The sequence below is a fragment of the Anomaloglossus baeobatrachus genome, chromosome 10 (genome assembly GCF_048569485.1).
Source record: "Anomaloglossus baeobatrachus isolate aAnoBae1 chromosome 10, aAnoBae1.hap1, whole genome shotgun sequence".
Classification (NCBI taxonomy): domain Eukaryota; kingdom Metazoa; phylum Chordata; class Amphibia; order Anura; family Aromobatidae; genus Anomaloglossus; species Anomaloglossus baeobatrachus.
The window spans coordinates 40,885,218-40,898,877 of NC_134362.1; the positions used below are offsets into that span (position 1 = coordinate 40,885,218).

Genomic DNA, 13,660 nt, shown 5'->3' on the forward strand with positions numbered 1-13,660 from the left:
CACACCTGCTGAGCCGTAGCCCAGTGCCGCAATGCCCAGGACGCACCCACGGCTCTGGTAGAATGGGCTTTCAGCCCTGAAGGAAGCGGAAGCCCAGAAGAACGGTAGGCTTCGAGAATCGGTTCCTTGATCCACCGAGCCAAGGTTGACTTGGAAGCCTGCGAACCCTTACGCTGGCCAGCGACAAGGACAAAGAGCGCATCTGAACGACGCAGGGGCGCCGTGCGAGACACGTAGAGTCGGAGTGCTCTCACCAGATCTAAGGAGTGCAAATCCTTTTCACATTGGTGAATTGGATTAGGGCAAAATGAAGGTAAGGAGATATCCTGATTGAGATGAAAAGGAGATACCACCTTAGGGAGAAATTCCGGGACAGGACGCAGAACCACCTTATCCTGGTGAAACACCAGGAAGGGGGCTTTGCATGACAGCGCTGCAAGCTCCGACACTCTTCGGAGTGATGTAACTGCCACTAGAAATGCCACCTTCTGCGAAAGACGTGATAAAGAGACATCCCGCAGCGGCTCGAAAGGTGGTTTCTGAAGAGCCGTTAGCACCCTGTTAAGGTCCCAGGGTTCCAGCGGACGCTTGTAAGGTGGGACTATGTGGCAAACTCCCTGCAGGAACGTGCGGACCTGCGGAAGCCTGGCCAGGCGCTTTTGAAAAAATACGGAGAGCGCCGATACTTGTCCCTTGAGAGAGCCGAGTGACAAACCCTTGTCCATTCCGGATTGGAGGAAGGAAAGAAAAGTGGGTAAGGCAAACGGCCAGGGAGAAAAACCATTATCAGAGCACCAGGATAAGAAGATCCGCCAAGATCTGTAATAGATCTTGGCGGACGTAGGTTTCCTGGCCTGTCTCATAGTGGCAATGACATCCTGAGATAATCCTGAAGACGCTAGGAGCCAGGACTCAATGGCCACACAGTCAGGTTGAGGGCCACGGAATTCAGATGGAAAAACGGCCCTTGTGACAGCAAGTCTGGGCGGTCTGGAAGCGCCCACGGTTGACCCACCGTGAGATGCCAAAGATCCGGGTACCACGATCGCCTCGGCCAATCTGGAGCGACGAGAAAGGCGCGACGACAGTCGGACCTGATCTTGCGTAACACTCTGGGCAGCATCGCCAGAGGAGGAAATACATAAGGCAGGCGAAACTGCGACCAATCCTGAACTAATGCGTCCGCCACCAGAGCTCTGTGATCCTGAGACCGTGCCATGAAGGCCGGGACCTTGTTGTTGTGTCGTGACGCCATAAGATCGACGTCCGGCGTTCCCCAGCGGTGACAGATCTCTCGAAACACGTCTGGGTGAAGAGACCATTCCCCCGCGTCCATGCCCTGACGACTGAGAAAATCTGCTTCCCAATTTTCCACGCCCGGGATGTAAACTGCGGAGATCGTGGAGGATGTGGCTTCCACCCACTGCAGAATCCGCCTGACTTCCTGGAAGGCCTGACGACTTCGCGTGCCGCCCTGATGGTTGATGTATGCGACGGCAGTGGCGTTGTCCGACTGTATACGGATCTGTCTGCCCTCCAGCCACCGATGGAAGGCCAATAAGGCTAGATACACTGCCCTTATCTCCAGAACATTGATCTGAAGGGAGGACTCTACCGGAGTCCAGGTTCCCTGAGCCCTGTGGTGGAGGAAAACCGCTCCCCACCCTGACAGGCTCGCGTCCGTGGTGACCACAGCCCAGGTTGGGGGTAGGAAGGATTTTCCTTGCGATAGAGAATTGGGAAGGAGCCACCACTGAAGAGACGTCTTGGTTGCAAGGGACAGAGAGACGTTCCTGTCCAGGGAAATCGACCTCCTGTCCCATTTGCGGAGAATGTCCCATTGGAGTGGCCGCAGATGGAATTGCGCGAACGGCACTGCCTCCATCGCTGCCACCATCTTCCCCAGGAAGTGCATGAGGCGCCTCAAGGGGTATGAGTTACCCCGAAGAAGAGATTGCACCCCTGCTTGTAGAGAAAGCTGTTTGTCCAGCGGAAGCTTGACTACCGCTGACTGTGTATGAAACTCCATCCCGAGGTAAGTCAGTGATTGGGTCGGTGTCAACTGGGATTTGGGGAAGTTGATTATCCACCCGAACCGCTGGAGAGTCGCCAGAGCGACTGTAAGGCTGTGTTGACACGCCACCTGAGAAGGTGCCCTGACTAGGAGATCGTCTAAGTAGGGAATCACCGAGTGGCCCTGAGAGTGAAGGACCGCCACAACGGATGCCATAACTTTGGTGAACACCCGTGGGGCTGTCGCCAGGCCGAAAGGCAATGCCACGAACTGAAGGTGTTCGTCCCCGATGGCGAAACGCAAGAAGCGTTGATGTTCGGGTGCGATCGGCACATGGAGATAAGCATCCTTGATGTCGATCGATGCTAGGAAGTCTCCTTGTGACATCGAGGCGATGACCGAGCGGAGAGATTCCATCCGAAATCGTCAGGTGCTCACATGTCTGTTGAGCAGTTTGAGGTCCAGAACGGGGCGGAAAGATCCGTCCTTCTTTGGCACCACGAACAAGTTGGAGTAAAAGCCGCGACCTTGTTCCTGAGGGGGAACAGGGATCACAACTCCCTCTGTCTTCAGAGTGTCCACTGCCTGAAAAAGTGCTTCGGCCCGAGCGGGGGGCGGAGAGGTTCTGAAGAACCGAGTCTGAGGACGAGAGCTGAACTCTATCCTGTAACCGTGAGACAGAATGTCTCTCACCCATCGGTTTTGAACATGTGGCCACCAGGTGTCGCAAAAGCGGGAGAGCCTGCCACCGACCGAGGATGCGGTTCGGGGATGCCGAGAGTCATGAGGAGGCCGCCTTGGAGGCAGCGCCTCCGGCGGCCTTTTGGGGGCGTGACTTAGACCGCCACGCATAGGAGTTCCTCTGGCCTTTCTCCGGCCTGCTGGATGAAGAGGATTGGGGCTTGGCGGAGGGGCGAAAAGACCGAAACCTCGATTGGACTTTCCGTTGCTGAGGTCTCTTAGGTTTGGACTGGGGTAAGGAAGAGTCCTTTCCCTTGGATTCCTTAATAATCTCATCCAATCGTTCGCCAAACAATCGGTCGCCAGAAAACGGCAAACCGGTTAAGAACCTCTTGGAGGCAGAGTCTGCTTTCCATTCGCGCAGCCACATGGCCCTGCGGACTGCCACAGAATTAGCGGATGCCACCTGCTGTACGGCTAGCAGAGGCCAGGACTGCGTTCATGGCGTAGGAAGAAAAATCTGACGCTTGAGAAGTCAGAGACGCAACCTGCGGAGCAGAAGTACGTGTGACAGCATTAATCTCAGCCAGACAAGCTGAGATAGCTTGTAGTGCCCACACGGCTGCAAAGGCCGGGGCAAAAGACGCGCCCGTGGCTTCATAGATGGATTTCACCAGGAGCTCTATCTGCCTGTCAGTGGCATCTTTTAGCGATGAGCCATCTGCAACCGATACCACAGATCTAGCCGCCAGCCTAGAGACTGGAGGATTCACCTTGGGACATTGAGCCCAACCCTTAACTACTTCAGAGGGGAAGGGGTAACGTGTGTCAGTAAGGCGCTTAGTAAAGCGCTTGTCCGGAACCGTTCTGGGCTTCTGGACAGCATCTCTGAAGTTAGAGTGATCGAAAAACGCACTGCGTGTACGTTTGGGAAACCTAAACTGGTGTTTCTCCTGCTGCGAAGCCGACTCCTCTACAGGTGGAGGCGGGGGAGACAGATCTAACACCTGGTTGATGGACGAGATAAGATCATTTACTAAGGCGTCCCCTTCAGGTGTATCAAGATTAAGTGCAACGTCAGGTTCAGAGCCCTGAGCTGCGACGTCCGCCTCATCCACCAGCGAGTCCTCGAGCTGGGAACCCGAGCAGCGTGAAGAAGTCGGGGAAGATTCCCAGCGGGCCCGCTTAGTCTGTCTGGGACTGTGTTCCGGGCAGGATTCCTCTGCGTGGGACCTAGGGCCCAACCTGGGAGCGCGCTGCGGCGCGGAGCGAGAGGGGCCTGGAGGCGACGAGCTAATGGGGACCGGGGCCTGTGTAAGGACCGGTCTGGACTGCAAAGCTTCCAGCAGTTTGGCAGACCATTTGTCCATAGACTGAGCCATGGATTGTGAAAGTGACTCAGAGTTTCTCAGCAAACGCAGCAAACTCTGTCCCTGCCGCTTGGACAGGGGGAGCAGGTGGGTCTGCATGAGCCGAGGGGTCCACTAGTGACCTAGGCTCCGGCTGAGCAAGCGAAACAGGGGTCGAGTATTGCTCACAGTGAGGGTAGGTGGAACCCGCAGGTAACATAGCCCTACAAGAGGTACAGGTTGCAAAAAAAACCCTGTGCCTTAGCACCTTTGCTCCTTGTGGACGACATGCTGTTGTGTCCTAGGAGAGTGATCACTGAGGGTATATGGGAAGGGGTATACAGCCCGACCGAACAGAAATATGCATATAAACACGTATCTATTCCGGCACCCTGGGGGGGGACCAGCACCGGGTGACCGGTGTGGCTTACCGACCGCTAAAAAGCGGAGTGTGTGTCCTCCAGATTCCCTGCCTTAGGTCTCCCAGAGCTGCAGAGCTCTTCTCAGATAATCCTCCACCGGCAGAATGCCAAAAAACATGGCTGCCGGAGCTCTCAGGGGAGGAGTGGAGCCGTGGGCGGTGCTAGAAAAGTGCGGGAATCTGGAGTCCCCACAGTGATCAGTGAGGGGGGAGGACACATCGAGGATGTTCCTGCCCTCACAGCTGACATCAGGCCGGCCGTCCCGCCCTTATTCCTGACAGGCAGGTCCGGGGGCGGGATTTTTGCTACTAGGCCGCGATGAAGCCGGGGACTAAATTTAAAACCGCAGCCGACAAGCAGGCGCGGAAGTCCCCCGGTCTTCACAAATCAGCAGCTGCTGTAGCGTCCGGGAAGCAGGCGCTCCATACACAGTCCCCATGGGGACACAGAGTACCTTATAGATGCAGGGCCCGGTCCCTGAGGATAAATAGACTCCTGTCCAGCAGATTCCCACAGGGGCTGCGGAGGGAGCCCCGGTCCCAGTGAATGGATGACCGGTCAGGATCCCACTTCTCCCAGAGCCACTAAGGGATGGTGAAGGAAAACGGCATGAGGCTCCGGCCTTGTACCCGCAATGGGTACCTCAACCTTAACAGCACCGCCGACATAGTGGGGTGAGAAGGGAACATGCCGGGGGCCCCGTGGGGGTCCTCTTTTCTTCCAACCGATATAACTAATCTGAGAATGCATGAGTGGATGTGTGCCTCCTTCCACACAAAGCATAAAACTGAGGAGCCCGTGATGCACGGAAGGGTGTATAGGCAGAGGGGAGGGGTTACACTTTTAAAGTGTAATACTTTGTGTGGCCTTCGGAGGCAGAAGCTATACACCCAATTGTCTGGGTCTCCCAATGGAGCGACAAAGAAATATATATAGAAATACGTATCTATTCCGGCACCCTAGGGGGACCAGCACCGGGTGACCGGTGTGGCTTACCGACCGCTAAAAAGCGGAGTGTGTGTCCTCCAGATTCCCTGCCTTAGGTCTCCCAGAGCTGCAGAGCTCTTCCCTGAGAATCCTCCACCGGCAGAATGCCAAAAAATGGCTGCCGGAGCTCTCAGGGGAGGAGTGGAGCCGTGGGCGGCGCCAGGAAAGTGCGGGAATCTGGGGTCCCCACAGTGATCAGTGAGGGGGGAGGAAACATACAGGATGTTCCGGCCCTCACATCCGACGTCAGGTCGGCAGTCCCGCCCTTACCCCTGACAGGCAGGCCCGGGGGCGGGATTTTTGCTACTAGGCCGCGATGAAGCCGGGGACTAAATTTAAGACCGTGCCCGACAAGCAGGCGCGGTCGGCGCGGAAGTCCGCCGCCCTTCTCAATTCAGCAGCTGCTGCAGCGTCCAGGAAGAAGGCGCTCCCTGCACAGTCCCCATGGGGACACAGAGTACCTTAGAGTTGCAGGGCCCGGTCCCTGAGGATGAATAGACTCCGGTCCGGCAGATTCCCACAGGGGCTGCGGAGGGAGCAGTAATGGATGACCGGTCAGGATCCCACTTCTCCCAGAGCCGCTAAGGGATGGTGAAGGAGACGGCATGAGGCTCCGGCCTTTGCACCCGCAATGGGTACCTCAACCTTAACAACACCGCCGACGTAGCGGGGTGAGAAGGGAACATGCCGGGGGCCCCGTGGGGGCCCTCTTTTCTTCCAACCGATATAACTAATATGAGAATGCATGAGTGGATGTGTGCCTCCTTCCACACAAAGCATAAAACTGAGGAGCCCGTTATGCACGGGAGGGTGTATAGGCAGAGGGGAGGGGTTACACTTTTTAAAGTGTAATACTTTGTGTGGCCTCCGGAGGCAGAAGCTATACACCCAATTGTCTGGGTCTCCCAATGGAGCGACAAAGAAATGTATGTATCCTGAAACAGAGCTGCACAAGCCCTATTTCAGGATACTGTTAGTTTGTGTATGCAATTAGGGCTTATTTTTGGAGTAGGGCTTATATTTCAAGCCTACTCCAAAAAAAAAAAAAAAAAAAAAAAAAAAAAAAAAAAAAGCAGAAAAATCCCGCTAAGGCATATTTTCGGGAAAACACTGTATTCCTGAGCGGTTCTTGATATCCCAGAAAGGTTTTCCATCCCTGATACCCCACCTGACATAGCAGGTCCGCGTTCATCCTATGATGGGAAGAGATTAGAGTCCCACCGATGCCAAATTTACCATAAAGTGCTCACCTTCATCATCCCTGTATTTTTTGTCGTAGGTTGTCACAAAGTCCTTGAATAAGGATAATGTTTCCAGCAGCTCGTCCTAAAACAGGAATCAGCAGTTTAATCTTTGCAAACCTTATAAAGACATGGGGGTCAGAAAAGTAACAAGGTAAACCGTACCTCCGACTTCATGGAAAGGGCGTCCTGTTCGGATGAAGGGTCGTTCACCTCTTTACTGACACCTAGGGAAAAAAAACAAAAATGGGGGGAAAGAAAAGAAAGGATAATAAACTGATGGCAGAGCGGGTGCGGGGATGGACCATAAACCCACGGATCTGTACAAACCTTCCGGAGAACATTTCTGCTCCAAGACTTTGGTCTCATTCACCCATGGGAAGACCAGCATGGAATATCTGCACTGGATTTCCTGCAGAAAAAAAACAAGGTGGTAGAATAAGGCTATGTGCACATGTTGCTTTTTTGTGTGCTTCTTTTCTGCACATAAAGCATGTTTTGGCAGGAAAAAAAAGCAGCTGAAAAAACTTTTTTTATTGCATTTATTCATGCTTTTTTTGGTGCTTATTTTTTACCCTATTTTTTTACCCCGTACAGCACTTGAACCACCGCGATCGCCATGAGTAAATCATGGCGATCGTGGGGGTTCAAGTGCTGTACCCCAGCGATCGCCGCCGGATCTCCGGTTGATGTTACAGCCAGAAATCAGCTCTCTCTTCTCAGAGCGGTGCCCGTGCCCCTCCTGGCAGTTTAACCCCCTGAATGCTGCTATCAGTGCGATCACAGCACCACTCAGGAGGCAGGGAGAGGGATCGCTTACACGTTCCTGTAATGTGATCACAGGGACCTGATTGCTGCCATAGTAACGCTGGGTCATCAGCATGATGACCCCGGGTTACTGGGCTACGGAGAGCCTCACACACCATGCTGTATGCACGGTATATGAGGCGAAGTGCTGCAGTATAATCCCCTGTAATGATAAAGCACTGCAGGGGATTACAGAAACGCAGAAAAAAACAAAAAGGCAGAAATTATTGACATGCTGCTTCCTCTTTCAGCAACAAAATCTGCAAGGAAAAAAGAAGCAGCGTGTGCACAGCAAGTCAGGATTCTCAGACTTTGCTGGGATGCTTTTATTGATTAAAATCTGCAAGGAAAATGCAAAAAAAAAAAAACAACAAAACGCCACGTGGGCACATAAAATAAACAAAGATTAAGGCTATTTTATTTAAAAATTATTTTTTTTTTTTTTTATTGATTTTCACTATTTTTTTGTTACCTTTGAAGCGGAGATAGCTTGTACCATACACTGTTATATTAAAGTACTGCAGTATATAAGGAAATTACTGGGCTCCAGTCACAGGCTGGGCTTCATGAGACCAAGATGGGAGCAACGGGGGCCTCCAGTAACCCCTGTGCAGACCCCTCGGCATCTCAGGATCGCATTGCAAAGGGGACGACTGTCACCAGAGGGCACCGGCACAATTTACATGACACTGCCAGTGATGGACGGCACCACCTAACTGGCGGCCGGCACCACCTAGACGGCGGCCGGCACCACCTAGACGGCGGCCGGCACCACCTAGACGGCGGCCGGCACCACCTAGACGGCGGACGGCAGCACCTAGACGGCGGACGGCAGCACCTAGACGGCGGACGGCAGCACCTAGACGGCGGACGGCAGCACCTAGACGGCGGACGGCAGCACCTAGACGGCAGCGATCAGAGCAAGCTCCAATTGCTGCTGTTAAAGATAACGAGCGGGTTAAGCCTGGTTGCTGTCGTAAATGTACATCAGGGTGTGGGAAGGGGGTTAAGACTGCAGACATCCACACGACTTGATGTTTCTCCCTAAAACATACTATGCAGTGAACTGTAACATATTTATATGACCAGTCTACCGGGTAACTAATAAAGCCCTGTACAGTGAACAGTCAGCGTCCTCCGCATAAAGCCTCTATTATCACAGTCAGCATGTTTGGAGTTAAAGCAGCTCCCCGGCCTCCGCCTGATGTCAGCAGATCTGAGTCACGGCTAACAAGTTCAGACTCCACAAGTCACCAGACCGTCAGCTGACGCGGATAATAACCCCGAATCTCGTGCGACCAGTTTGTGATTGTTTGCAGCAAGATTCACCTTCAGTCCCGGCATTTATTATATGTAAACATGTGACGGGCGGGCGGTCCTCCGCATCCTGTGCCTTACCGTCAGCGACGCTAAGCTGTGAAGACGGCAATTCTCCAGCTCCCTCTCTTCTCCCTTCTTACACAAGGTGCGCCCCAAGAAGACGGTGAAATCGTATCTTATCCCGGACACCAACTACACAAGAAAACGAGAAAATAAATAGTTACATCGTCTGATAAGAGATTTATAAATTACACTCTAAAAGTGTAACCTAAAATAGCAACACAATGATGTACATATAAAATAAGGTAAAATACAAAGACGTACAGTACCGACCAAAAGTTTGGACACACCTTCTCATTCAAAGAGTTTTCTTTATTTTCAGGACTCTGAAAATTGTAGATTCACATTGAAGGCATCAAAACTATGAATTAACACATGTGGAATGAAATACTTAAAAAAGTGTGAAACAACTGAAAGAAGGGAATTTTGTTACTTACCGTAAATTCCTTTTCTTCTAGCTCCAATTGGGAGACCCAGACAATTGGGTGTATAGCTACTGCCTCCGGAGGCCACACAAAGCATTACACTAAAAAGTGTAAGGCCCCTCCCCTTCTGGCTATACACCCCCCGTGGGATCACGGGCTGCTCAGTTTTAGTGCTAAAGCAAGAAGGAGGAAAGCCAATAACTGGTTTAAACAAATTCACTCCGAATAACATCGGAGAACTGAAAACCGTTCAACATGAACAACATGTATACCCGCAAAAAAACCAAAAATCCCGAAGGACAACAGGGCGGGTGCTGGGTCTCCCAATTGGAGCTAGAAGAAAAGGAATTTACGGTAAGTAACAAAATTCCCTTCTTCTTTGTCGCTCCTAATTGGGAGACCCAGACAATTGGGACGTCCAAAAGCTGTCCCTGGGTGGGTAACTTAATACCTCATGTTAGAGCTGCAAAACAGCTCTCCCTTACGAGGAGGCAACTGCCATCTGCAGGACTCCTCTACCTAGGCCGGCGTTCGCCGAAGCGTAGGCATGCACCTGATAATGTATGGTGAAAGTGTGCAGACTCTACCAGGTAGCTGCCTGGCACATCTGTTGAGCCGTAGCCTGGTGACGTAATGCCCAGGACGTACCCACGGCTCTGGTTGAATGGGCGTTCAGCCGTGATGGAACCGGAAGCCTAGCAGAACGGTAGGCTTCAAGAATTGGTTCTTTGATCTATCGAGCCAGGGTGGATTTGGAAGCCTGCGACCCTTTGCGCTTACCAGCGACAAGGACAAAGAGTGTATCCGAGCGGCGCAAAGGCGCCGTGCGGGAAATGTAGATTCTGAGTGGTCTCACTAGATCTAACAAATGTAAGTCCTTGTCATACCGATGAACCGGATGAGGACAAAAGGAAGGTAAGGAGATATCCTGATTAATATGAAACGAGGATACTACCTTAGGGAGAAACTCCTGAATGAGGCGCAACACTACCTTGTCCTGGTGGAACACCAGGAAGGGAGCCTTGGATGACAGTGCTGCTAGCTCAGACACTGTCCGAAGAGACGTGATCGCTACCAGAAAGGCCACTTTCTGAGATAGTCGAGAAGGTGAAACATTCGTCAGAGGCTCGAAAGGCGGCTTCTGGAGAGCAAGTAGTACCCTGTTCAGATCCCATGGATCTAACGGCCGCTTGTACGGGGGGACGATATGACAAACCCCCTGCAGGAACGTGCGTACCTGAGGAAGTCGTGCTAGACGCCTCTGAAAAAAACACCAATAGCGCCAAGCCTTGCCCTTTAAGGGAGCCGAGCGACAAGCCCTTTTCCAACCGAAATTGCAGGAAGGAAAGAAGAGTAGGCAATGCCAATGGCCCGGGGGACACTCCTTGTACAGAGCACCAGTATAAGAAAATCTTCCACGTCCGTGGTAGATCTTAGCAGACGTGGGCTTCCTAGCCTGACTCATAGTGGCAACGACCCCTTGGGATAATCCTGAGGACACTAGGATCCAGGACTCAATGGCCACACAGTAGGTTCAGGGCCGTAGAATTCAGATGGAAAAAACGGCCCTTGGGACAGTAAGTCTGGCCGGTCTGGTAGTGCCCACGGTTGACCGACCGTGAGATGCCTGTCGCCAGAGCTCTTTGATCGCAATGAAAATCGGGACCTTGCTATTGTGCCGATTCTTGACACCCGTCCGGGTGCAGAGACCATTCTGCTGCGTCCACGCCCTGGTAACTGCGGATATGGTGTATGCTCTGTCTGCCACCCACAGCAGAATCCGGCGAACTTCCTGGAAGTCTCGCCGACTGCGTAGTCCGCCTTGGTGGTTGATGTATGCCACCGCTGTGGATTGTCCGACTGAATTCGGATCTGTTTGCTTTCCAGCCACTGCAGGAAGGCTTGTAGAGCAATATACACTGCCCAGAGCTCCAGACAATTGATCTGAAGAGTGGACTCCTCTGAAAAGAGTTCTTGATCGTCTGAGAAAGAGGGACGTTCCTGTGTAGGGACGTCGACTACTCCTCCCATTAGCGAAGAATGTTCCATTGAAGTGGACGCAGATGAAACTGCGTGAAAGGGACTGCCTCTGGATGAGGCGTCTCCTTGAAAGAGAGACTGCACCCCCGTCTGTAGTGAACGCTGTTTGTCCAGTGGAAGCTTCACCATCGCTGAGAGAGTGTGAAAACTCCTTGCCAAGATATGCCAGCGATTGGGTTTAACCTTGAAAAGTTGAAGACCCACCCGAAACCCTGGAAAGTCTCCAGCGCCATGTTCAGGCTGTGTTGGCATGCCTCTTAAGAGAGTGCCTTGACAATTAGGTCGCCTAAATAAGGGATCACAGAGTGACCCTGAGAGTGCGGGACTGCTCACACTGCTGCCGTGAAGTCGGTGAAAACCCGTGGGGCTGTCGCCAGACCGAAGGGTAGGGCTACGAACTGAAGATGCTCGTCTTCAATAACGAATGGTAGCAAACGCCGGTGTCCTGGAGCAATCGGCACGTTGAGATAAGCATCCTGATGTCTATTGATGCTAGGAAATCTCTTTGAGACATTGAGGCAATGACGGAGCGGAGGGATTCCATCCGGAACCGCCTGGTTTTCACGTGCTAGGTGAGCCGTTTTATGTTGGCACTACGACCAGATCGGAGTAAAAAGTGTATCTTGTTCCTGAGGAGGAACAGGGATTACTACTCTTTCTGCCTTCAGAAGAGCCTCGGCTCGGCCGGTGAGGAAGTTTTGGGACAAACTGTCTCTCATCCACCGGCCTTTGACCTGTGGCAGGTAAGAGTCGCTAAAGCGGGGGAGTCTGCGACCGATCGGGGACGCGGAGTGAGAGGGCTGAAAGTCATGAGGAAAACGCCGTGGTAGCGGTTCCTCCTGCTGCTTTCCCCGGGCGTGATGGAGCCCGCCAGGAATCTGCGCCCCTCTGAGCCTTTTGCGTCCTTTTGGACGAGGACCACCGGGACCTGCCCGAGCCTGGGAAGGACCGAAACCTCGACTGTCCATTCTCCTGTTGGGTTTTGTTTGATGTGGGCCGGGGTAAGGAAGAATCCGTACCCTTGTACAGTTGAATGATTACATCCAACCACTCACTAAACAGTCTGTCACCAGATAACGGCAACCTGGTTAAGCACTTTTTTGGAAGCAGCATCTGCTCCAATCCCTTAACCACTAGGCTCTGCGTAAAAACACGGAGTTGGCGGACGCCACTGACGTACGGCTCGTAGCGTCCAGGACAGCATTAACAGCTTGAGTCGCAATGCCGACATTGCGAGGTTAAGGACGCTACTGCGGCCAAGATGTACATGTGACAGCGTCCCCCTGCGCAATACTAGCTGAAATAGCTTGGAGTGCCTCTACGGCTGCGAATGCCGGAGCAACCGATCCGCCGATAGCTTCATAGACAGATTGCAACGAGAGGTCTATCTGTCTGTCAATGGCATGTTTAAGTGAAGTCCCGTCTTCCACTGCAACTATAGATCTAGCCGCAAGCCTGGAGATTGGGGGATCCACCTTTGGACACTGGGTCTAGCGCTTGACCACGTCAGGGGGGAAGAGACACCGCGTATCCTAAATACGGTTGGAGAAACTGTTATCGAGATAAGCGTGGAGATTCTGGACTGCTTCTCTGGAGTCAGAGTGACCAGAAAAATACTCAATATACACTTGAGATACTGAAAGAGGGATTTATCCTGCTGTGAAGCTGACTCCTCCACTGGAGGAGTTGAGAGGGAAATACCCAACTTTCCATTGATGGACGCTATAAGATTATTCACTATAGCGTCACCATCCGGTGCATCCGGATTGAGAGCGGTCTCAAGATCAGAGTCCTGAACAGCTACGTCTGTCCCCTAATACAGAGAGTACTCCTGTGGTGACCCTGACCAGTGATGAAGTCGAGGGCCGTTTCCATGGAGCTCGCTTAGGCCGTCTGGGACTGTCGTCCGTGTCAGAGCCTGCACCCTGGGATGTATGGGACCCCCCTGGAACCCTGATTTATTCCAAGTCAGGGTGGCCAGGGGCATTGAATCAACCTTGGCCAAGGTCTATCTGGACTGCAAAGTCTGTAAGCTATTAGTCATAATCACAGACAATATAGCAGCGGAAACTGCAACTCCATCCCTGTCCATGGACAGGAATCACAGGTGGTCTTTTGGCTACCTGTAGCGGAGACCCCGGTTGAGCAATTGCACGTACTGGGGGCCCTGGAACCGTATCACGTGCAGTACAAGCAGCATAGAAAGCCTGTGCCTTGGCACCCCTGCTTTTTTGCTGTTGTTGTCTAGCCATCTAGGAGCATTAGCTAAGAATAGCGACCTTACAGTGAAAGCATACAAGCATGAAGTACAAAT

At 52.5% G+C, this 13,660-nt stretch overlaps 1 protein-coding gene across 1 annotated transcript in view; it reads right to left on the bottom strand.

Moving 5' to 3' along the window:
• Positions 1-13,660, bottom strand: part of CTSF (cathepsin F) — an 81,716-nt gene that overhangs the window by 60,743 nt on the left and 7,313 nt on the right. The window contains exons 2-5 of the mRNA XM_075326326.1: positions 8,900-9,013; positions 7,025-7,106; positions 6,860-6,921; positions 6,704-6,779 (exon numbers count right to left, since the gene is read on the bottom strand). Coding sequence (XP_075182441.1) covers positions 6,704-6,779; positions 6,860-6,921; positions 7,025-7,106; positions 8,900-9,013 — 334 coding nt within the window. The remainder of the gene's footprint in view (positions 1-6,703; positions 6,780-6,859; positions 6,922-7,024; positions 7,107-8,899; positions 9,014-13,660) is intronic.